The sequence below is a fragment of the Nycticebus coucang genome, chromosome 3, assembly GCF_027406575.1.
Source record: "Nycticebus coucang isolate mNycCou1 chromosome 3, mNycCou1.pri, whole genome shotgun sequence".
Lineage (NCBI taxonomy): Eukaryota > Metazoa > Chordata > Mammalia > Primates > Lorisidae > Nycticebus > Nycticebus coucang.
In genome coordinates this window covers 54,583,987-54,608,876 of record NC_069782.1, presented here as the reverse complement: position 1 = coordinate 54,608,876, position 24,890 = coordinate 54,583,987, and the positions used below count along the sequence as shown (strand labels likewise).

Below are 24,890 nucleotides of genomic sequence, written 5' to 3'. Positions count from 1 at the left end.
CACACCTATGTGAGCAAGTAGAACTCTCAGAACTGAGTGCACATGTACATATACATTTATTATATATATATATTTTAACCCACACATTCCAAAAGCATGCTCTCTTGTACCACCAGCCCCACAACTATAACCACCATTTATTTCTCCAACTAGAACATTTGTATACCCTGCGAGATGAACCTGTATTCTATGCTATTTTTAATCTTAAAAAACAAGTCTTAAAATAACTCATTTGTATACAACTCCAGCAGCTGGAGTAGACTTAACATATCACACAGCTGTTAACTTTGGTTTCTTGTTGGTAGCACAGACACCTGGGGCGTAAACACAACACAAAATCTGCACAGGGAAGACCTGAAATCCCAGCACTCTGGGAGGCCAAGGCGGGTGGATTGCTGGAGCTCCGGAGTTCAAGACCAGCCTGAACAAGAGTGAGACCCCCGTCTCTAGGAAAATAGAAACACTAGCCCGGCGCCGTAGCAGGCGCTTGTCCAGCTACTTGGGAGGCTGAGAAGGAGGTCTCTTAGCCCAGGAGTTTGAGGTTGCTGTGAGCTAGGATGACACCACGGCACAGGGCGACAGAGTGAGACTGTCTCAACAACAAAAAAAAGCCAAAAAAAAAACCCCATTGCCCAATGGCTAAAGGCGAGTCTCGAGAGTGGCGCGCTACAAAGGCCGGCAACAGCGGCCTATACTCCCAGCCCACCTGGCCAGTCGCCCGCCCGCCGGGTCCCCACCCTCCGCCTCTCGCGAGGCGGCGGCTAAGCTCCGCCCCTTCTGGGCAGCGGCGGCGCCCAGCGCATGCGCGCGCGGAAAGGCGCGGATCAGCCGGGGCGGCGCGGGGCGCGTTCTCTCTGGACGGCCGGAGGCGCGCGCCGCGGGGCGCGTTCTCTCTGGACGGCCGGAGGCGCGCGCCGCGGAGCTCCGTGTGGGGTCGGCGCTGCCCTGTGTGACTGGAAGGAAGCTGGAGCCAGATGCCGAACTGGAGGTCTTGCCGCCGGGAGCCCCCTTCCTCTTGGACTAGTGTGTTCGGGCTTCCCTGCGGGCTGGGGCCCAAGAGTGAAATGGTCGCCGAGGCCCAGGGCGTCTGACTTCCGCGCGCCTGGTGAAGGGAACTGGGAAGCCTCGAGGGACCCCTTCTCCCCCCAATAACTCCAGGCCTGAAAACCCCTGCCAGGTGGGGAGCGGGTCAGGTCTGGGTCTGGGTGGGACCCCTGGCTCGCTCAGTCCCCAGCCTCTCCCCGCACGCAGGCTCTGTGTTATTGGGGGTTGGGGGGACGCTGGGCCCGGCGGAGGCTCCGTGGGGACCCGGCGCGCTCGGCGCCGCGCCGCGGGGGAGCAGGGCGCGGTTTGGGCCCGGGCGGGCGGGGGCGGGGGTCTCCCCGGGAGCGCAGCGTCAAGGTCACGTGGGCGGGGGGCTGGGGTCGGCCTGGCGCCTCCGCTCCGGGGCCGAGACCCTAGCAGGTGCCGGTGAGTTGCGGGTCTGAGCCGAGCGCCGAGTCTGGGCGAGGCTGGGCTGGTTCCGTGGGCGAGTTGACTCAGCTTTTCCGCTGGGGCTGGTCAAGTTCGGACACGTTCCGAGTCGCAGTGGAAGGAGTTAAGCCCTGACTTGCCTCCAGCCGGGCTATTTAACTGGGGCTCTTTCCCAGCTGTGCTCACTGGATGGTAGAGACACCTGTGGGCCCGCGCGGGGGCTTTGTCCATACTGATCCAAGTAAGGGCCAGCTTGCTGTTATAGCTTTTTATGGTTTTAATAAGGGAAGTATCTCTTTTATATATGGTTTTCTTTTTCGCAGATGTTTCATTATTTCTAGTTTTTATGCTGTATTTATTTCCTACTTTTAGGCAAATGTGCAATACCAACATGTCTGTGTCTAATGATGGAACCACCTCACAGATTTCAGCTTCGGAACAGGAGACCCTGGTTGGTATTTTTGTCTCAAGTGTAACTTTCAAAAATAATTAATGGGGCGATCAACTAAATTTCGTGCACCCTAATTGTAGCTTGTCTCCTGAAATGGAACTGTGTGTGCCTAGCTTAAATTCTGCTATGTCAGGCGTAACTGTGGAGTAAAAAATGAACTGTAGGAATCAGTCAGTATTTTCTTAGCCCTTTACCACATGGGCTATAAAAATGAATTCTATTACATTCCTAAGCATCGATGCTGAAGCTGTGTTTGTTATGTGATCATTATTTTTTCTATTTTGACCCCTTAGTATTTTTTGAATGGTTTCTAGAAGTCACAAAAGTAATTCATGCTTGTTGTAAGGATTAGACATTACAGAAGTACGTAAAGTAAAAACTGAAAATTTTAGTCTTCTCTTTCTTTTTAGATTTTTTTTTCTGTGTACACATATATATTCACATGTGGATTTAGATCTGTGGTGTTCTGCTTAGGATTAAACTAAAGGTGTCTTACAGCTTGGATCTTTATTAATAAATAAAATGTGCAGAATTTTGATGGCTGCATAGTATTCCAGAACACAAGTATACCATTTTAAGTTATTTGTATTTTTACTGATAGATTATTAAACATTGCTGGCTCTGCATCTGTAGCTCAGCGGCTAGGGTGCCAGCCATGTACATAGGACCTGGCAGGTTCAAATCCAGTCTGGGCCTGCCAAACAGCAATGACAACTACAACCAAAAACTAGCTGGGTGTTGTGGTGGGTGCCTGTAGTCCCAGCTACTTGGGAGGCTGAGGCAAGAGAATTGCTTAAGCCTAAGAGTTGGAGGTTGCCTTGAGCTATGATCCTATGGCACTCTACCCAAGGCGACAGCTTGAGACTCTGTCTCAAAAAAAAAAAAAAAAAAAGAAAGAAAGAAATTGCCTCCTGTTTTTGAGTAGTACAGTTAGCACTGCTTTGTTTATGTATGTGCATCCTAAAAAAAGTGTTAAGTGACTATTTCTGTAAGAAAGCTTTTATAGAATTAGAACTCATGCATCCTAAATCATCCCTATATTTGATTGCTGCTGGTAACATGCTCACCAAAACATTTCAACAAGTTTCACTCCTACCACTGCTAACTATTACCAGCCTTTAATGTTATATTTTTGCCTTTGGGGGGAGTAAAAGACACTGTGCCGCAGTTTTTTTTTTTTTTTTTTTTTTTTGTAGAGACAGAGTCTCACTGTACCGCCCTCGCGGTAGAGTGCCGTGGCGTCACACGGCTCACAGCAACCTCTAACTCTTGGGCTTACACGATTCTCTTGCCTCAGTCTCCCGAGCAGCTGGGACTACAGGCGCCCACCACAACGCCCGGCTATTTTTTTGTTGCAGTTTGGCCAGGGCTGGGTTTGAACCTGCCACCCTCGGCATATGGGGCCGGCGCCCTACTCACTGAGCCACAGGCGCCACCTTTGCCGTGGTTTTATATTTTCTTGGTCTCTTGGTGAGGCTGGGCATCTTTCCATTTTGTGAAATCACTTGTTTCCTCTGGAATTTACCTTGTCTTATTTATCTATTTTTCTTTTAGGTTTTTTTGTATTTTTCTTAATTGGGAGAGTTCTCTGTATTTTAAGTGCATATAACTTTTGTTGTTTGCTAATGTTTCATTTAACTTATGTTGTCTTTTTCTTACTGAGAATATTTTTTTTTTTTTTTTTTTTTGCAGTTTTTGGCCAGGGCTGGGTTTGAACCCGCCAACTCTGGCATATGGGGCCAGCGCTCTACCCCTTTGAGCCACAGGCGCTGCCACTGAGAACATTTTTATGAAGACAAATTTGTTGGCTTTTGATTTCATATTGTGCTTTGGAAAAACTCACCCACCCCAGTATATATAATTCTATATTTTCTTCTGGTATCTGTAATTTTTATGTTTACATCTTCACCTGAAATTTGTATATATTTTTCTTTTTTTTTTGTAGAGACAGAGTCTCACTTTATGGCCCTTGGTAGAGTGCCGTGGCAGCACCCAGCTCACAGCAACCTCCAGCTCCTGGGCTTAAGCGATTCTCTTGCCTCAGCCACCCGAGTAGCTGGGACTATAGGCGCCCGCCACAACACCCGGCTATTTTTTTGTTGCAGTTTGGCCGGGGCTGGGTTTGAACCTGCCACCCTCGGCATATGGGGCCAGCGCCCTACTCACTGAGCCACAGGTGCCACCCTGTATATATTTTTCTTAAATGTAAGACTATGAATGGCATTGTCTTTTGTATTTTCTTATTAGTGCGTGCCTTCTAAGTCAGTAAAAAATTGATGGCTTTCTATTGTGGATTTTTATTTTGAGTTTTTCTTTTTTTTTTTGACAGAGTTTCACTTTGTCGCTCTCGGTAGAGTGCTGTGGCATCACAGCTCACAGCAACCTCCAGCTCTTGGGCTTAGGTGGTTCTCTTGCCTCAGCCTCCCGAGCAGCTGGGACTACAGGCACCCACCACAAAGCCTGGCTATTTTTTTGTTGCAGTTTGGCCGGGGCCGGGTTTGAACCCACCACCCTCCGTATATGGGGCCGGCGTCCTACACACTGAGCCATAGGCACTGCCCTATTTTGAGTTTTTTATGTGATTTGAAGTTAATACACCATATTTAAAATTAGGAAAAAAGTTATCTTTTAATTTTCTCTGAGAGGGTTCATCCTGAAGTCTGAAAGTAAAGTACATGTACATTTTCAATTTTTTTTTTTTTTTTTTTGAAACAGTGTCATTCTGTCACCTTGGGTCGAGTGCTGTGGTGGCCATCATAGCTCACAGCAACCTCATACTCTTGGGCTTGAGCAATCCTCCTGCCTCAGCCTCCTGAGTAGCTGGGACTACAGTGTCACGATGCCTGGCTAGTTTTTCTATTTTAAGTAGAGATGGGGTCTCACTCTTCTTCAGGCTGGTCCAAACAGTCCACCACCTTGACCTCTCGGAGTGCTAGGATTACAGATGTGAGTCACCCTGCCCAGCCACATTGTCAGTTATTAAATAACATTTGTTCTGTTGATTAGCTGGAAACAGGCAGTTTTTTCATATCCAATTTTGAGAGGTCCCAGATTGGATGCTGTGAGATTTCAAAGTTAGATACGAGACAGAGGCATATTGAGGGGTATAAAAGCACTGGTCTATATGGGGTGGCAAGCTATAAAGGGTCTTGAATTTTGCATTCTGATGTAGTAATGGGAAAGGAGGCATATAAGCACATTACACTCCTAACGCCTGTGGGTTATCTCAGTACCCCTTATAGAACCTCTAGGTCAGGGTCAGGCTAACTGTAGGCTCTGGGCCAAATTTGGCCTGTTGCCTGTTTTTGCAAATAAAATTTTACTGGTTTGCATAGTGGTTATGCTTTTAGTTGGGTAGGCCATCTGGTGTGAAAAGCTTGAAATAATTACTGTCTGGCCCTTAACAGAACAAATTGATGCCTAATCTAGTTGGCAGGCTTCATGGGATAAAGGTCATATGTTTGCTTTGTAATTTTTTTTTTTTTTTTTTGTCTGGGGCCGGGTTTAAACCCACCACTTCTGGTATGTGGGGCCAGTGCCCTACTCTGAGCCACAGGCGCCACCCAGCTTTGTAATTTTTTTTTTCAGTACCTAGAACTGTCTGTTCATAGTGGATGCTTAATAAATGTCGAGTAATTATTTGAAACATAGACCCACTAAGAGGCAGTGTGATAAGAGTAGGAAGAAAATGCTGAGCTGTTGAAGGACGAGTCACTACCTCAGATGATTATCAGTTGTCCTGGTCAACTTTGGTTAGTCATTTAAATTCTTTAGCTTTCATGAACCTAGTCTGTAGAAAGTGAAGACTGGTAACAGGACCTACCCTAGAGATGTGTTCTTTTCTATTTGATTCTCTATGTTAGCTTACAGTTAGTTCATTGGATCAGTGTAATAATTGGATCTCAACAATTTATGGTTGTTGATGAAGCAGATGATAGAAATAGCCAGAGGAAAAAATAGCCTTCATTGTCTTGGGATGGGTACTGTTTATGATCTCAGCTAATGATGCTTGATAATTTTGTGATATTTGCATAAAAAGTGATCCTCCCAGCATTTTTTCCCTAACACCTTTGGTTATTTATGGTATTCAGTTTACAGAGTCTAACCATTACACTTAGTAAAAACATTATAACTTTTTTTTTTTTGAGTCTGACCTTATGAAATTGTTAAACATAGTGTCTGCTACATTTATTAAACATCTTTGTGGACATGTTTGCTGCAAGGCTTATAGTTCTGGACTAACTTGGGTGTCATAATAACAGCTCTTTTTTTTCCCTTTACAGGTTAGACCAAAACCATTGCTTTTGAAGTTGTTAAAGTCTGTTGGTGCACAAAAAGACACTTACACAATGAAAGAGGTAAGCTGAACCAAGAGAAAGAAATAAACTAAAGTCTTACTAATTATATAACCATAGTTATAGTTTTCAAGACCACTGGGATTAATTGGCCACATAGAGGGATTTTTCTTTTTTTTTTTTTTTTTAAATCTTCTTTTTTTTTTTTTTTTTGTAGAGACAGAGTCTCACCTTATCGCCCTCGGTAGAGTGCCGTGGCGTCACACAGCTCACAGCAACCTCCAAATCCTTGGGCTTACGTGATTCTCTTGCCTCAGCCTCCCGAGCAGCTGGGACTACAGGCGCCCGCCACAACGCCCGGCTATTTTTTTTTGTTGCAGTTTGGCCGGGGCTGGGTTTGAACCCGCCACCCTCGGCATATGGGGCCGGCGCCCTACCCGCTGAGCCACAGGCGCCGTCCTCTTCTTTTTTTTTTTTTTTTAATTGTTGTTGTTGCAGTTTTTGGCTGGGCCTGGGTTTGAGCCCACCACCTCCGGTATATGGGGCTGGTGCCCTACTCTTCGAGCCACAGGCACCACCCCTAGAGGGATTTTTTCATTAAGCAGCAACATTAAATTTTATATTTTGAACCTGGAAGTTCTAATTATATTTCTAGTTTGATTTCTCAGCTAGGAACTCAGACAACAGAAAGGCCTATATGCATTCTTGGCCTTTTTGTGCTGTGAGCCCATTTGGTAGACTGGTTAACTCCTTAGAATCATGTTTTTAAATGTATGAGACTATTCAGGATTACCAAGGAAACTTATGTTTAAATATTGTTAATAAAATAAGTAAACAAGTTTGTGATACACGTGCTTTTTTTTTTTTTTTTTTGTAGAGACAGAGTCTCACCTTATCGCCCTTGGTAGAGTGCCGTGGCGTCACACAGCTCACAGCAACCTCCAAATCCTTGGGCTTAAGGCGATTTCTCTTGACTCAGCCTCCCAAGTAGCTGGGACTACAGGCGCCCGCCACAATGCCCGGCTATTTTTTTGTTGCAGTTTGGCCGGGGCTGGGTTTGAACCCGCCACCTTCGGCATATGGGGCCGGCGCCCTACCCGCTGAGCCACAGGCGCCGCCCAACACATTCAATACTAAGAAGAATAGATCTAATAAATATAATTTTTATATAATGAGGAATGTAAGTAATATTTTGAGATGTTTGATACATGATCCACAGTATGATATGAAAACACTTGTGGTTTTTATTAGTGATTAAATCACAGGTATTACAGATACTTTTGTTGCCTACATTTGTGATTGAAGACAGCTAAATTTCAGTTAGAAGTTAGTGAAAATAAAAGCAAAAAAAAAAAACAATTTTTCCGTCCAAATGAATGGACTCCATGGATTTTATCCAAAAACTTCTTGGGCATCCCTGGATTATCCTAGGTTAAGAACTTCCATGCTGGCTGGGCACGGTGGCTCACTCCTATAAACCCAGCACTTCGGGAGGCCGAGATGGGTGGATTGCCTAAGCTCACGAGTTTGAGACCAGCCTGAGCTAGAGTGAGACCCCTATTTCCAAAAATAGCTGGGTGTTGTGGTGAGCACCTGTATTCCCAGCTACATGGGAGACTGAGGCAAGTGAACCTCTTGAGCCCAAGAGTTAGAGGTTGCTGTGAGCTATGAGGCAAGGGCACTCTACTGGGGAGGACGAAGTGAGACTGTGCCTCAAAAAAAAAAAAAAAAAAAAACTTGTGTACTAGAGATAAATGAGTACAGTATACTGATCTTTCTGGGATGGAGGTGAGCTTATTCAGGAACAGAAGTTCTTTTTAGTGGATACAACATTTCAGTGCATTCTCCAGTTTTAAATTGGTGTAGAGAATGATTTTTCAGTGAAAGATTGAGCCATCTCAGTAAAATTTCAGTGTGAATGAAATGTGCCTGTTCCCCACCTCTTCCATTTATTTTTTGGGGCTCAGATTTTCTTAAAACATTAAAATTCTTTGTTATGACAGGATAGTGGGGCAGGAAGAAACTCAGCTGCTCTTTTACAAACTTCCCTTTAGGGATGTTTGTTAGAAGGAATCTGGGCTCTCTTCTTCCCTTTCTACAGCCAGTCAGCCAGCTACCCGGCCAGCCATCTCTCCAATTAGCAGTCGCTTAGGAATATTCCTTTAAGGTTGATGCTAAGTGCTTACAGGGAAGTGCCAGGTTAAATGGTATTTTAGTGCTGTTAATTTGTAATTGATTTTATCATATGATTAGTTAAGAAAACAAAGTATGGATTTGGCAGTAGGTAGAAATGAGAAAATTGATGAAGGTCATCATAAAGACTTGGAGTGGGTAACACTAAGTATAAATTGATGCTGTTCTCAGTTACAGGATCTTTGTTCAGGGGCACATATCAGAAAGTGGTGAAAGCTATTATGGATTGGTAGAAAGCATTGGACTAGGACCTAGGATCAGCTTCTTCATTTCTGATACAGCAGAAACAATTCTATGAACTATCAAAAGGATGAGATAGTACTTCAAAAATTTTTTAAAATTATGAGTATGTAAAAGTTATATATCTTTATGGGGTACATGCGCTATTTTAACATAGGTATGCAATGTGAATTAATCAAATCAGGGTAATTGGGGTATCTTTCACCTTAGGCATTTACCATTATCTTTGTGTTAGGAACACTCCAGTTCTACTTTTTTAGGTATATTAAAGTGTACTCTTTAATTTGTTGATTGTAATCACTTTGTTATGCTATCAAATACAGTTTATATAAGTATATTTTTGCATCCACTAACCATCCCCCCTTCATATCCCCTTTCCCTTGACCCTTCCCAGCCTCTGGGAATCATCACATGAGATTTTTTGTTTGTTTGTTTGTTTGTTTTGAGGCAGAATCTCATTCTATCACCCTGGGTAAGAGTGCCCTGGTGTCGTCATAGCTCACAGCAACATCAAACTCTTGTGCTTAAGTGATCCTTTTGCCTTGGTCTCCCGAGTGCTGGGGCTACAGGCAAGCTTTACCATACCCTGCTAATTTTTCTATTTTTAGTAGAGATGGAATCTTACTCTTGGTCAAACTGATTTTGAACTCCCTAAGTTAAAATAATCCTCCCACCTTGGCCTCCCTGAGTGCTAGGATTGCAGGTGTGAGCTGCCACACCCAGCCAGATGTTTTTTAATATGTAGCTCCCACATATGAGTGAGAACATGTGAGATTGTCTTGGCTTATTTCACCTAACAATGTTCTCCAGTTCCATCCATGTTGTTTTATTTATTTTGAGATAGAGTCTCAAGCTGTTGCCCAGGGTAGAGTGCTGTGGTGTCACAGCTCACAGCAATCTCCAACTCTTGGGCTTAAGCGATTCTCTTGCCTCAGCCTCCCAAGTTTCTGGGACTACAGTCGCCAGCCACAATGCCCAGCTGTTTTTTGGTTGTAGTTGTCATTGTTGTTTAGCAGGCCTGAGCTGGATTCGAACCCGCCAGCTCCAGTGTATGTGGCTGGTGCCCTACCTGCTGAGCTACAGGTGCCGAGCCATCCATGGTGTTTTAAATGGCATCTTTTTTTTGTGGCTAGATAACATTGTGTATATGTACCGGATTTCTTTATCCACTCCTCCATTGATGGACACATGGGTTGATTCCCTATATTGACTATTGTGGCTGTAAACATGGGAGTCCAGATACCTTTTTGATGTACTGAGACTCTATCCTTTGGATATGTATAGACCCAGTTGTGGGCTTGCTGGGTTTTATGGTACTATTTCCAGTTTTTTGAGGAACCTTCATACTTTTCTTTATAGTGGCTGCAATAATTTACATTCCCACCAACAATATACAAGGGTTCCTGTAACAGCCGGTATAGCATATGGCAAGGAGGAGGGAGAGTTATAAGAAACACCTGCATAACTCCATTATGGCACACCTTGGTGAAAAGGGCATGGGGAGGGATTTAGCTCTCCTAACAAGCATGAGAGCTTGCGAGACAAGAGCAGCAGCAATTGCTACACCTGTGGTGTAACAGGCACACGATCAGCTCCATAAAAGGCTGGAGGAGAAGGCAGTCATTAGTGAGCTCATTCTGTCATGGACCTGCTCGCAGAACGCCAGCACAGTATCTCTCTGCTAAGGACTGCTAAGATCTGTTCTATCAAGATGGCTTTACTCCCTCAAATACTGTCTTTCTCTCTCTCCTCTCAAATAGCCCTCAGGCACCTAAGAGCAATAGTTTCTGAGCAGGTAGCCTAGTGCTGTACGTCAGGAACCTAGATAAGCCAGGGCCGGAGACCAAGCATGTCCCAGGCCTTGACCTGTGGCAACGAGAGGGTCCCCTTTCTCCATATCCTCGTCAGCCTTAACTTTTTGCCCGTCTTTTTGATAAAAGCCATTGTAACTGGATTGAGATGGTATCATACTGCAGTTTTTTTTTTTTGAGCCACAGTTTCACTGTGTTGCCCTCGGTAGAGTGCTGTGGCATCCACAGCTGACAGCAACCTCATAAGCGCTCAGGCTCAAGTGATTCTTTTGCCTCGGCTTCCCTTGTAACTGGGACTACTGGTGTCTGCCACAACGTCCCGGTATTTTGTTTGTTTATTTGTTTAGCAGGCTCGACCAGGTTCGAATCCACGGGCCGGGTTTAAATCCAGGCTCCAGTGCATGTGTCTGGTGGCCTAACCACTGAGCTACAGGCACTGATCCCATATTGTAGTTTTTTTTTTTTTTTTTTTTTTTTTTTTGAGACAGTCTCTCTGTCACCCTTAGTAGAGTACTGTGGCATCACAGCTCACAGTAACCTCAAACTCTTGGGCTCAAGTGATTCTCCTGCCTCAGCCTCCCAAGTAGCTGGGACTGTAAGTGCCCGCCCATATCGTAGTTACTTATTTATGTTTTGAGACAAAATCTCACTATGTTGCCTTCGGTAGAGTGCTATGGCATCATAGCTCACAGCAACCTCAGACTCCTGGGCTTAAGCCATTCTCTTGCCTCAGCCTCCCGGTAGCTGCGACTACAGGTGCCCAACATACGCCTGGCTATTTATTTATTTTTTGCGATTGGCACTGGCCCCTGCTAGCCTTGTATGTGGCTGGCGCTGTAACCACTGTGCTACGAGCACTGAGCTCATATTGTAGTTTTGATTCGCATTTCTCTGGCGACTAATGATGTTGAGCATTTTTTCATATACCTGTTGGCCATTTGTATTTCTTCTTTTGAGAAATGTCTAGTTAGATTCTTTGTCCATTGTATTTATTGGATTATTTGATTTTTTTCCTGTTGAGTGTTCCTTACATGTTCTGCTTGTTAATCCCTTGTCAGATGGTAGTTGGCACATACTTTGTTCCATTCTGTGTGTTGTCTCCTCACTTTGTTGATTGTTTCCTCTGTTGTGCAGAAGCTCTTCAGCTTGATGTGGTTTCATCTGCCCGGTTTTTCTTTGGTTGCCGGTGTTCAGGGGTGTCCAGCCTGTGGCCCCAGGGGCCTGGGCCGTGTGCAGATTACTTAAGGACTTTTGCTTATCTGTGGTGTTAGATACCATGAGAAGTATGCATGGCCCTTTTCTTTTCTGCTCATGAGCTGCTGTTAATGTTTGTGTATTTAATGTGTCGCCCAAGACAACTTATTCTTTTAGTGTGGCGGAAAAGAAAAAAGGTTGGATGTCTCTGCTTATGGGTACTGAAATCCTCGCCCAGACCAAAGTCCTAAAGTCTTTTCCCAGTGTTTTCTATTAGTAGTTGCAGGTTTTAGGTTTAAGGCTGTAATCCATTTTGATTAGATTTTTGTATATAGTGGGAGTTAAGGGTCTAGTTTGATTCCTCTCCATATGGCTGTCCAGTTTTCCTGGCACCCTCTACAGAAGAGACTGTCTTTTCTCCACCATATGTTCTTGGCTTGTTGAAGGTAAGTTTGCTGTAGAGGTGTGGATTTATTTCTGGGTTTTCTTCCATTGGTCTGTGTGTCTTTTTTATGTTAGTATGCTGTTTTGGCTATAATTTGATGTTAGGTAATGCAGTTCCTCCAGTTTTGTTCTTTTTGCTCAGGATAGCTGTGGCTGTTGTGGGTCTTTTGTGGTTGCTTACAAATTTTACAATTTTTTCTATTTCTGTAAACAATGTCATTGGTATTTTGATGGCGATTGTGTTGTATCTGTAGATTGCTTCGGGTAGCATGGACATTTTCATTGATTCTTCTGAGCCATGAACATGGAATATCTCCATTTTTTTCTGTCCTTTTCAATTTCATCAGTGTTTTATAGTTCTTATGGTAGAGATCTTTTACTTCTCTGGATAAGTTTATTCCTATGTGTTTTATTCTATTTCTAGCTACCATAAACAGTATTACTTTCTTGGTTTCTTTTTCAGATTGCTTACTATTGACATATAGAAATGTTACTGATTTTAGTATGTTGATTTTTTTTTTTTTTTTTGGTGTCCTGCAACTTTACTGAATTTGTTTATCAGTTCTTGTAGTTTTTGAGTAGAGTCTTTAGGTTTCTCTGGATATATGGTCATATTGTCTGCAAACAGGGATATTTTATTTGGGAAGCTGAAGCAAGAGAATTGCTTAAGCCCAAGAGTTGAGGTTTCTGTGAGCTGTGACACTGCAGCACTCTACCCAGGGTAACAGCTTGAGACTGTCGCCAAAAAACAAACAAACAAAAAAAACCAGGGATATTTTGACTTCTTTTTCAATTTGGATGCTCTTTATTTCTTTCTCTTGTCTGTGAGCTGTGACACTGCAGCACTCTACCCGGGGTAACAGCTTGAGACTGTCGCCAAAAAACAAACAAAAAAAAAAAACCCAGGGATATTCTGACTTCTTTTTCAATTTGGATGCTCTTTATTTCTTTCTCTTGTCTTATCTAGCTAGAAATTCTGGTACAGTGTTGAATAATAGTGGTCAAAGTGGGGGCATCTTTGTCTTGTTCTAGACCTTAGAGGAAAGGCTTTTCAGTTTTTCCCCATTCGATGTGTTACTATCACATATCACAAATGGTTCTGTCACATATGGCTTTTATCATGAAGGGATACTGAATTTCATCAAATGCTTTTTCAGCATCATTTGCAATGATCATATGTTTTTTGTCCTTTGTTTTGTATCATCCTGATTGATTTGCATATGTTGAATGATCCTTGCATCCCTGAGATGAATCCCACTTGATCATGATGAATAATTTAGTAGTCATACTCTATAATGATCCTTTCAATTTCTGCAGCATCAGTTTTTTTATTTTTTATTTTTTGAGACAGTTTCACTTTGTTGCCCTCAGTAGAGTGCTGTGGCGTCACAGCTCACAGCAACCTCTAACTCTTGGGCTCACGAGATTCTCTTGCCTCAGCCTTCTGAGTAGCTGTGACTACAGGCGCCCACCACAGTACCCAACTATTTTTAGAGATGGGGTCTCGCTCTGGCTCAGGCAGGTCTTGAACTTGTGAGCTCAGGTGAGCCATCCACCTTAGCTCCCACAGTGCTGGGATAACAGGCATGAGCCACTGCACCTGGCCGCCGTATCAGTTTTAATGTCTCCTTTTTATCTCTGATTTTTTTTGGGTCGTCTTTCTTTTTTTCTTGGTGTGGCGAAAGATATATGTCCTATCCTTTTATCTTTTCTTTTTTTTTTTTTTTTGGCCGGGGCTGGGTTTGAACCCGCCACCTCCGGCATATGGGACCAGCGCCCTACTCCTTGAGCCACAGGCGCCGCCCCCTTTTATCTTTTCAATAAACTTTTAGTTTTATTGATTTTTTTGTGGGGTTTTGTTTTGCTTGTTTCAATTTATTTCTGCTCTGGGTTTTATTCTGATTTTGGGTTTGGTTTGCTCTTGTTTTTCTAGTTCTTTGTGATGCACTGTTGATTGTTTGAAGCTTTTCTACTTTTTTGTTGTGGGTGCTTCCTAAAAACTTTATTACTGCTGTTGTTATATCCTATAGGTTTTGATATGTTGTATTTTTGTTTTCATTTGTTTCAAGGAATTTCTTAATTTTCTTCTTAATGTCTTCATTGAGCCCTGGTCACTCAAGAGCAGATGATTATTTAATTTCCATATGTTTACATATTTTCCAGTGTTAATTCTTTTTGTTATTGATTTCTAGTTTTATTCCATTGTAGTCAGAAAAAAATAACTTGTTTATGATTTCAATGTTTTTTAAATTTTGTGACACTTGTTTTGTGGCCTATGATCTATCCTTGAGAATGATCCATGAGCTGAGGGGAAGAATGTGAATTCTGCAGCTGCTGATGAAATGCTCTATAAGTATCTATTTAGGCCCATTTGATCCATAGCGCAGATTAAAGCCCAGTATTTCATTGTCAATTTTCCTTCCGGATGAACTGTTCAAGGGTGAAAGTAGAGAGTTGACATCTTCTGTGTTTATTATGTTGGGGTCTGTCTCTTTCTTTAGCTCTGATATTATTTGCTTCAGATATCTTGAGTACTCTAGTGTTTGGTACATGTATATTTAGAATTGTTTATTCTTTTGCTGAATTGATGAATTGACGAATTGACCCCTTTATCATTATATAATGACTTTCTTTGTATCTTTTTACAGTTTTTGTCTTGAAATCTGTTTTATCTGATAGAAGTATAGCTATTTCTGCTCTTTTTTGGTTTCCATATGTTGGAACTATCTTTTTCTATCCCTTTATTTTCAGTCTGTGTTTATGAGACAGTGCTTGTTAAAGTGCATTGTAAACTGTAAAATATCATATGTATTTAGGTGCCTATTACTGGGTTTGTTCTTGGATATCTTAAAATGTTTCGCCAACTTCTGTGTCTTAAAGGAACTTGCAGAATATAATTTATGTTAATGATTCAGGGTCATTATTTTGATTATTTATTGCTGTATAGATAATATTGATATCTTTGAGGGTTTATATCATTCACTGAATTATCTCAAACTGTTATGTAGATATCATTGGCCATTTTTCTATCTTTCTCCTCTGATGAGAGGTGTATGATGTTTGTGACTATTTGCTAAAAGGCTCAAGGTCCCTAAAACACTCCAGTGTTTTAGTCCAAACATTAAAACATATTTGAGTTGTTTTTTCTTAATTCTGTAACTTTTTATTGCTATTAGTGGTTTTTGCATTTTGCTGTCTTTTCCTTCCTAGTAATATTTAGATATTTGGACAGAGTTAAAGCGGGTTCTAAACCCGGCCCCGGCCAAACTGCAACCAAAAAATAGCCGGGCGTTGTGGTGGGTGCCTGTAGTCCCAGCTACTCGGGAGGCTGAGGCAAGAGAATCGCTTAAGCCCAGGAGTTGGAGGTTGCTGTGAACTGTGTGAGGCCACGGCACTCTACCGAGGGCCATAAAGTGAGATTCTGTCTCTACAAAAAAAAAAAAAAGTACACAAAGAAAAAAATGTCTTGTTAAAAGGAGATTTTAGGGAGCTGGGTGTGTGTGTGGCTCATGCCTGTAATTCTAGCACTCTAGCAGGCCGTGCAGGTGGATTGCTTGAGTTCATGAGTTTGAGACCAGCCTGAGCAAAAATAGAAAAACTGAAGCAAGAGGATCACATGAGCCCAAGAGTTGGCAACAGCTTGAGACTCTGTCTCGAAAAAAAGAAAAAATGATTTTAGGTTTAAAGTAAAGAGAGAAGCAGTTATTTCAATTTTTATCAAATTTGAAGGAGACCATTTTAAGATAGCTTCTTTTGGAGTATAAAGTAGTTATTATTCTACATGGTTGTGGATATGGTCGTTAGTGGTTTAACTCTGTTCAGATAAATGGGATATTATTGAAGTATTTGAAACTAACATTTAGTTTTCTTTAATGCTCAAAAATCATTTCTTTTTCAGGTTATATTTTATCTTGGCCAGTATATTATGACGAAACGATTATATGATGAAAAGCAACAACATATTGTATATTGTTCAAATGATCTTCTAGGAGATTTGTTTGGAGTGCCAAGCTTCTCTGTGAAAGAGCACAGGTAAATTGAGTTACTCTATTGTAAAAACCCAGCTGCGCAAAAGTTTCAATTCACCTTCACCCTTACTCCCTTTTGTCAGAGAAAAATTGTTGCCATATATGTAAAAGATACTGAAATTTAATTTCCTAGCTCTAGCATATTATTTGAGAACCTGAGCTCTGGAATCTTAGTGTGTTTGAGACCCAGACCTAACTTAGTCATTACTGGCTGTGTTACCAGGAAAATTGACTTAATCTCTCTAAACCTTAATTTCCCCATTTATAAATATCTCTGTGGAGGTTATATCACACGAAAAGTTATTGTATAAAAAGTATAGTGTTTGGCACATAGCATTCAGTTATGTGCTATAAATTGTATAGCTGCAGTTGCTACTGTAAGTCACTATTCCAATCACCTTCAGAAATCATCTTTATACCATCAGATGGTAAAGGCTTAAAGTTGAGCTTAATTGGAAATCATTTTCTTTGTGATATGTTATTACGGCACTTAATCAGCAGAATTTAACCCAGGTAACGTTGCTAGAATTACTCTTTTGGGAACTGAATGTTTTTCAGTTATTTTACCTTACATTTGGAACTGGCATGTTTGATTTGGTGTAATCTGTGTTGAGCCTTACCTTAATAAAGGGAAAGAATACTTTTTACCTAAAACAGTTAAACATATTCTAGTGTTGAACGATCAATAATATGGTTAAAAAGATGGTAATTAAATGAGATATTTTACTTTTTTTTTTTTTTTTGTAGAGACAAGAGTCTCAGTTTATCGCCCTCGGTAGAGTGCCGTGGCGTCTCAGCTCACAGCAACCTCCAATTCCCTGGCTTAGGCGATTCTCTTGCCTCAGTCTCCCGAGTAGCTGGGACTACAGGCGCCTGCCACAACGCCCGGCTATTTTTTTGTTGCAGTTTGGCTGGGGCTGGGTTTGAACCCACCACCCTTGGTATGTGGGGCCGCCGCCCAGGATATTTTACCTTTAAAACAATTTTGTTATAGGCTCAGAGCCTGTGGCTCAGTGAATAGGGCACCAGCCACATACACTGAAGCTGGTGGGTTCAAGCCTGGCCTGGGGCTGCTAAACAACAATGACAACTGTGACAAAAAAAATAATAATAATAGCTGGGCGTTGTGGTGGGTGCCTGTAGTCCTAGCTACTTGGGAGGCTGAGCTAGAGAATTACTTAAGCCCAGGAGTTTGAGGTTGCTGTGAGCTGTGATGCTACGGCACTCTACCGAGGGTGACATAGTGAGACTCTGTCTCAAAAAAAAAAGTCATTATAACCATAATATTTTCTTTATTGAACATTAAGAAAAGATAGAAAGCTAAGAAGAGTAGGGAAACAAATGTAGTTTGTCACCAATTTTACCAGTCATTTTTCTATTATGTGCAGATCTGTGTTTTAACCAAATTGTAAAAATATTATATTTAATTTCATCTTCTTAAATAACATTATGTAAGTTCTCTCTGTGCATAAACCACTTTTGTCTAATATATTCGTGTTGTCATTTTATACTTTGGGATATAAGGTTTACTTTTACAAATTTAAAAAATAATTATATATTTTTTGTCCTTTGAATCTTCTGATAATGTTTGGAGATATAATTTCTGATAAAATTCTCTTCGAATTCTAACTGTTGAGAGGAGAGATTAGAAGATTGAGGAAATTGCTGACTTGCAAAAGGATGTGACTAGGAGTATCGTGGGCTCTCTGTGTGTGAGAGGGAGTTGGCAGGGGTAGGTTGCTGTGCCATTTCCAGAGGTGAAAAGAGGTAGTTGGGGGTGGCGCTGTGGCTCAGTGAGTAGGGCATTGGCCCCATATACTGAGGGTGGTGGAGCCCAGCCCTGGCCAAACTGCAACAAAAAAATAGCCGGGTGTTGTGGCAGCACCTGTAGTCCCAGCTACTGGGGAGGCTGAGGCAAGAGAATCGCCTAAACCCAGGAGTTGGAGGTTGCTGTGAGCTGTGATGCTACAGCATTCTACTAAGGGTGATAAAGTGAGACACTGTCTCTAAAAAAAAAATTAAAAAAAGAAAAAAAGAGATAGTTGGGATTGGTGCTTTCCCTGTAACGTTGAGAATTAGAAGTGGTATTTTGTGACAAGCATTCTCTAAAATCAATTCCTTTAAAAACAAAGGTGAACAAAAGTGTATTGTGACATCAGTGAATATTGGGGTAACTGAGTTGTCTTCCTATTAGGACATAAGCCGCATGAGGCAGACGTTTGTTTCCATGTCATTCTTTGGTTGCCCCAGTGTCTAAAATAGTAGACGGTATGTGGTAGGTTCTCAGTCTCTATTTATTGAGTGAATGAATAGTGCTTTGTCTTTTTTTTTGCAGTTTTTGGCCAGGGCTGGGTATGAACCTGCCTGCCATCTCTGATATCTGGGGCTGGCCAGTGCTTTCTCTTTTATAAATTTTTTTGGGGGTGCAGGGATAGAATCTTATCATGCCGATAAGCCCTCGATAAAGTGCTGTGGTGTCACAGTTCACAGCAACCTCTAGGGCTCAACCGATTCTCCTGCTTCAGCCTCCCAAGCAGCTGTAACTATAGGCGTCCACCACAACGCGCGGCTAATTTTTATTGCAGTTGTCATTGCTGGTTAGCTGGCCTGGGCTGGGTTTGAACACGCCAACTGCAGTGTATGTGGCCAGTGCTATAACCACTGTGCTATGGGCGCTAAGCCTTTTCTTTTTTTTTTCCTTTTTTTTTTGCGACAGAGTCTCAAGCTGTCACCCTAGGTAGAGTACCGTGGCATCACAGCTCGCAGCAACCTCAAACTCTTGGGCATAAGCTATTCTCTTGCCTTAGCCTCCCAAGTGGCTGGGACTACAGGCACCCGCCACAATGTCCGCCTTTTTTTGTTGTTGTAATTGTCATTGTTGCTTTAGCTGGCCCGGCCAGTTCGAACCCGCCACCCTCAGTGTATGTGCTGGCGCCCTACTGACTGAGCTACAGGCACCACCATCTTTTAATAATTTTTGAGCTCAAGAAAGAAAATCTGTGCTGGGCACGGTGACTCAAGCCTATAATCCCAGTACTCTGGGAGGCTGAGGCAAGAGGATCACTCAAGCCCCCAAGGGTTTGAGGTTGCTGTGAGCTGTGACCCCATGGCACTCTACCAAACCCACCAAAGTAAAACTCTCTCTCAAAAAAAAAAAAAAAAAAGACAAAAGAAGGAAAAAGAAAATCTATCAGATGATTGATTTCAAGTTTTATTAAAGTCAAGATATAACCACGTTTTTATTTAGTGGGTTACATAACACTACTATTTTAGGCAGTTTGCTTGTATGCACATAGTTAGGAAAAGTCCATTTCTGTTTAAAAATGAACGTACTGATGTATTTCCTACTTGCACACCCATTTTGGGGGGTCTTTTGGCAAAGTTGAAACGTGGCACAATTCAGGAAATGGAGATGTGAAATGTTTTCCCTCTGGGAGACCTTAGTGATTATAAAAAGTAGCCGTATGTAATCATTGTGCTACTAATTATTGTGGTGCTTTAGAGGGCCTAGAACCTTGCCAGTGGTACAATTTGAATACAGTGATTTACAATTTGGTTTTGAGGCTCGGTGCCTGTAGCACAGTGGTTACAGCAGCAGCCATATACACCGAGGGTGGAGGGTTTGAACCCAGCCCGGACCTGCTGACCAACAACAGCTGCAACAAAAAATAGCCGGGCATTGTGGCAGGTGCCTGTAGTCCCAGCTACTCGGGACGCTGAGGCAAGAGAATCACTTAAGCCCAAGAACTAGAGGTTGCTGTGAGCTGTGATGCCACAGCACTCTACCCAGGGCAACAAAGTGAGACTCTGTCTCAAAAAAAAGAAAAAATAAATAAATAATAAAATTTGGTTTTGAACGTGTACAGTAGTTCATACTAAGTATGCATTTAAAAGTCTTGTTGAATTCAGTTTAATTTTTATTTTAAAATGAATCTTTTTTTTCTCCTACAAGGAAAATATATACAATGATCTACAGAAACTTGGTAGTAGTCAATCAGCAGGGTAAGTTAACTTTGAACATCATAAACATATACCATAAAAAGATATTGAAGACTTTTTTTGTGTGCCCATATTTTGATTTTCTTTAAAAATTGCTATAAAAGTGGTACATTTAACAGGAAGAAGTATGTATGAGCTAAACATGAAACTAAGATTCTAATGTAAAGCCAACCTGTTAAAAGTTTAGGCCTTGGCTTGGCACCTGTGCCTCAAGAGGCTAAGGTGTCAGCCACATACACCTGAGCTGGAGAGTTTGAATCCAGCCCAGGCTGCCAAACAACAATGACAACTGCAACCAAAAAGTAGCCAGGCCTTGTGGCGGGCACCTGTAGTCCCAGCTACTTGGGAGGTGGAGGCAGGAGAATTGCTTGAGCCCAGGAGTTGGAGGTTGCTGTGAACTATGATGTGACAGCACTCTACCCAGGGGGACAGCTTGAGGCTCTGTCTCAAAAAAAAAGTTTAACCGCTGTGATACCAGAGTTAGGGTTTGAGTTGAAAGGTGTAAAGGTAGATAATTTCAAAAGCCCCTGCTTTGTAGAGGTGCGATCAACCTTGAAAAATGTTACCAAAGGTGTTGGAAAAAATGTAGTTACCTAGGTAGACCCATTGGGGATTTTTTTTTTTTTTTTTTTTTTTTGTAATAGACAAATTTTTGCTTACCAATTTGTGCAGAGAAGTGGCATTTTATGTCTCTACTTGACTGTCTTCACTGGTTGTTTCTAGACTTGCAGTTCTTAACTGGTCATTTCTGGGTCAGACCTTTCTTTGATAATCTTTTGAAAGGGCTATGTTGTTTTTCCAGGAAGATGCATAGACCCGTTGTGACCTTGATAAATGTTTAACAACCCACTGTCCCTGGGAAAAAACCCTTATTGGTGTGGTTGCTGATTTACATAGTGTAAATAGTCCCATTTTCAGGCTGCAAATGGGGTTTGGACGAGATTTACACTGTTTACTTTTGAGTGCTGTCTCTAGCACCCGATAGCCCTAAGGGTCACCCTTGAGCTGTCATTAAGAAATGCTCTCCGAAGCTTGTTTGGTTCCCAAAATGAGTTGACTCTCCCTGTGCTCCTTCTCTCCATGTTCAGATTTTATTGCTGTATTGCTTTGTCACACTTGTTTGTGTTTCTGTTACCTGTATTGTAGTCAGGTTTGCATTCTGCATCTCACAAAGCAGTGTTTTATTAACATAGTGTTCAGTAAATGGGTTGAATTGAATACTTATTTTTCCAAAGTTAGGTTTTAAAACCCAGAAAAATGTATCATCATCTTATCCCAAAATAATAGTAGTTATTAGGGAAAAAAATAGTAGTTATTAAGCTAGCGACTTGGCATTTTCATTATTTTAAAGCTCTTCAAGAAATCACAAGATGGCAACACATGCAACTGTAGTATTTGTAGTTGTATCTTGAGTTTTTTGTTAGCTCCCTAATGAGTTTATTCATTCAAATAAATTTTGGCAGATTGCTAGTGAACTTACATTGATGAGATGGTAACTCGTAGATTACCTACGTATTTCCACTATGAGTTTGTTTTAGGTTTCGTAAAATTAACTTCAGAACTCTAACATCTGTGTTCCCAACCTTGTCGTACCTAATGCTTTCTTTTTAACATCTCTTTTATTATACTAACCAAAATTCCTGGGTAGTAACACCTATCTATATGTCCAATTTAAGGAAATCAGCACAATGCCTCCCCATAGAATAAAGAGAAAATTAGTACATGATAATATAGGTGTATCATTTTAGGATGTTAATGCTCAGGAATGACTTCCCTATTAAGATGAAAATATTTCCAAATGAGTAGAAAAGGGTATTTGATTATGATTTTATATATTGCAAATCAGAAACTTTGACTTTTGAATTCTAATTGTATATATCTGACTAAACCTGTCTACCTGAATAACTCATTTTATTTTTAATTTTTATTTTTTTTTATGAAATCATAGCTGTATACATTTATGCAATCATGGGGTACAACGTGCTGGTTTTAATATACAATTTGAAATATTTTTATCAAATTGGTTAACATAGCTTTCACAGCATTTTTTTAGTTACTGTGTTAAGACATTTATATTCTACATTTAGTAAGTTTCACATGTACCCTTGTAAGATGCACTGTAGGTGTAGTCCCACCAATCACCCTCCCTCCACCCATCCTCCCTTCTCTCCTCCCCTCCCCTTCGCTCTCCCCTTTCCCCTTCTTCTTGGGCTATAATTGGGTTATAGCTTTCATGAAAGCTATAAATTAGTTTCATAGTAGGGCTGAGTACATTGGATACTTTTTCTTCCATTCTTGAGATACTTTGCTAAGAAGAATATGTTCCAGCTCCATCCTGAATAACTCATTTTAGTTCATTATCTTGCCATCCAAATCTGTTCACCTTTCTGAAGTTTGTCTCAGTGAATGATAAACACCCATTTATTCACCCAGCATAGAATTTTGGAGTCCTCTTAACTTCTTTCTTCCTTGCTTTATGTATCAGACACCAGACCAGGTCTTGTTGGTTTTCACCTTTTTAATGTTTTTTGAATTATCTTCTCCATGCCTTAATTTAGGCTGTGAGACTTTCTGTTTTATTGCAGTTACTGTCTTATACTGGGTTTCCTGCTGTCACTGGTTTCTCTGCCTTTGTCCTCTTTTTCTTCTGTTTTCCCAGTGATTTGTCACTCTTGCTTAAAATCACCATTTTAGAGGTTCATTATTATTCCTAGATGTACTACTTTCTGTGAGCTAAGAAATCAGTTCTATTTCTTAGACTAAACTCCCCCCCTTTTTTTGTATCCATATAGTAATCTGAATTTTACTTTTTTTTTTTTTTTTTAATTGTTCGGAATTCATTGAGGGTTCAAGAAACAAGGTTACACTGATTGCATTTGTTAGGTAAAGTCCCTCTTAACAATCGTGTCTTGCCCCCAAAAGATGTGGCACACACCAAGGCCCCACCCCCTCCCTCCTTCCCTCTCCCTGCGCTTCCTTTCCCCACCCCTCCCTCTTCCTTTCTCTCTCTGCTCAGACTAAAAACCTTTTTAATGGTGAGTGGCTATAACATTGTCTTAGGGAAGATTGTCAAGTGTCCCTTGGGAAGAATGCAGCAGTGCTGGGATGAAAGCCTCAGTGTCGCTGGGTGATGTCCTGTGCTGTTTGGCTGGACACACGGTCTTTGCAGTCTGACTTCTCACATTCCAGTAAAAATGACTACCTGTAGTTCCTGCAGCAGGAACTGTGTCTGCATTCTTTTTCATATGGTATTTCATGGTCTGGAATGGCCTTTCCTAGCCCTGTTTCTACATTGTACTATGAAATCTTTACTGATTTTTTTGCTCTTCAGACCTTCCCCTACCAAATAATTACTATTCATCTTCTATGTGAATTTGTTTTATAATACTTTCTTTAAATGTGTTTTTAATTACTCTTTATCTTTTGCATTTAAATTGAGTTGTTTATATTTGCAGTGTTTAGTATGGAACTGCCATCTGGGGAATACATGTTTAGTATTTGTTGAAAGGTTAAATTGTGTAAGAGTTAGTGTAGGACTGGTAACTATTAAATAGCCCTTTCCTAGTTTGTGATTCTTCATTTTCATTTTCTCTCAGAATTATCAAACTCAGGTACATCTGTGACTGAGAACAAATGTCACCTTGAAGATGGGAGTGACCAAAAGGTAATCTTTAGATTTCTCATTTTAGTGTAATATTTCTTGGAAATTAGAAAGGTTGTTTAAAACAAAGAATTTCAGTTTCCTGGCGTTATGTTTAGTTTGTCATATTTTGTTTTTTTCTTGAATACTTAGGATCCTGTGCCAGAGCTACAGGAAGAGAAACCTTCCTCTTCAAATGTGGTTTCTAGACCGTCTACCTCATCTAGAAGGAGAGCCATCAGTGAGACGGGTATAGCAAATGTTTATTTGGCCACATTCAAACAGCTCTTTGGTGTTTTTTCTCTAATGGAATTAGTGCTTTTAGAGCTAATGAAATTGTTCTCCTTTTTTTGCTTAGATGAATGAACTTCTGAGTTTATTTTTAAATTTTATTTTATATCCAGTTGCTTTTTTAGCAATATTTTCCCGGCTTACCACAGTAGGCACTGTTTCCTGTGCTCCGTTGGAGTTGATTGTTACCAAGATAACAGAGGACAAGGATATAAACTCTATTTTAGCCATTATTCTTAGTTACTTTTGCAGTTAAAAATTTTAATTGTTTTCAATAAATGGTAAAACATAATAGTATGTTTTAGAATAGAGAAACAAGTAGCATCTTATAAATGAAGAATTAAAATAGATGAGAACACTTTTTAACAGACAAGATAGTGCCAGGGACTGTACTCTGATGAAGTCTTGATAACTGGAACTGTAATGAGTCGGGTGAGAGACGGGTCAGTGAACTAGAGTAATAAACATGAGGGCAGAAGGGGAAGGGCAGAGGATGTTTATTAAATATGTGGAGCTCTGGAACAAATAAGTAGTTATTTGGGGGAAAAAATGATGTTACATCTATACTGTATGTCTAAAGTGAATTCTAAGTAAATTTAAAAGATAAATGAAAAACAATACAAGGTATTTGAAACATAGCCACTTAGTTTACTTATAGAACTGAGCAGTCCTGTGAAAGAGATAGTCACTTCAAATTTGATAGTGTTAGTATCTTTATTACATAAGATGTTCCCAAGAATCAGTAAGGAAAATATTAAAATTCAAATAAGGCAGAAAGTGAACAAAATTTTTACAAATAGCTAAATAACTATGGGGGGGGGGGAATTTTGG

At 41.1% G+C, this 24,890-nt stretch overlaps 1 protein-coding gene across 3 annotated transcripts in view; it reads left to right on the top strand.

The window, feature by feature from the left end:
* The first annotated feature begins 824 nt into the window (after positions 1-824).
* The window catches only part of MDM2 (MDM2 proto-oncogene), a 45,778-nt gene continuing 21,712 nt past the window's right edge, over positions 825-24,890 (top strand). For all 3 annotated transcript variants that reach the window (XM_053584714.1, XM_053584713.1, XM_053584712.1), the window contains exons 1-7: positions 825-1,177; positions 1,846-1,924; positions 6,208-6,282; positions 16,000-16,133; positions 20,082-20,131; positions 23,725-23,792; positions 23,922-24,018. In XM_053584714.1, coding sequence (XP_053440689.1) covers positions 1,850-1,924; positions 6,208-6,282; positions 16,000-16,133; positions 20,082-20,131; positions 23,725-23,792; positions 23,922-24,018 — 499 coding nt within the window. In that variant the 5' untranslated portion in view covers positions 825-1,177; positions 1,846-1,849. The remainder of the gene's footprint in view (positions 1,178-1,845; positions 1,925-6,207; positions 6,283-15,999; positions 16,134-20,081; positions 20,132-23,724; positions 23,793-23,921; positions 24,019-24,890) is intronic.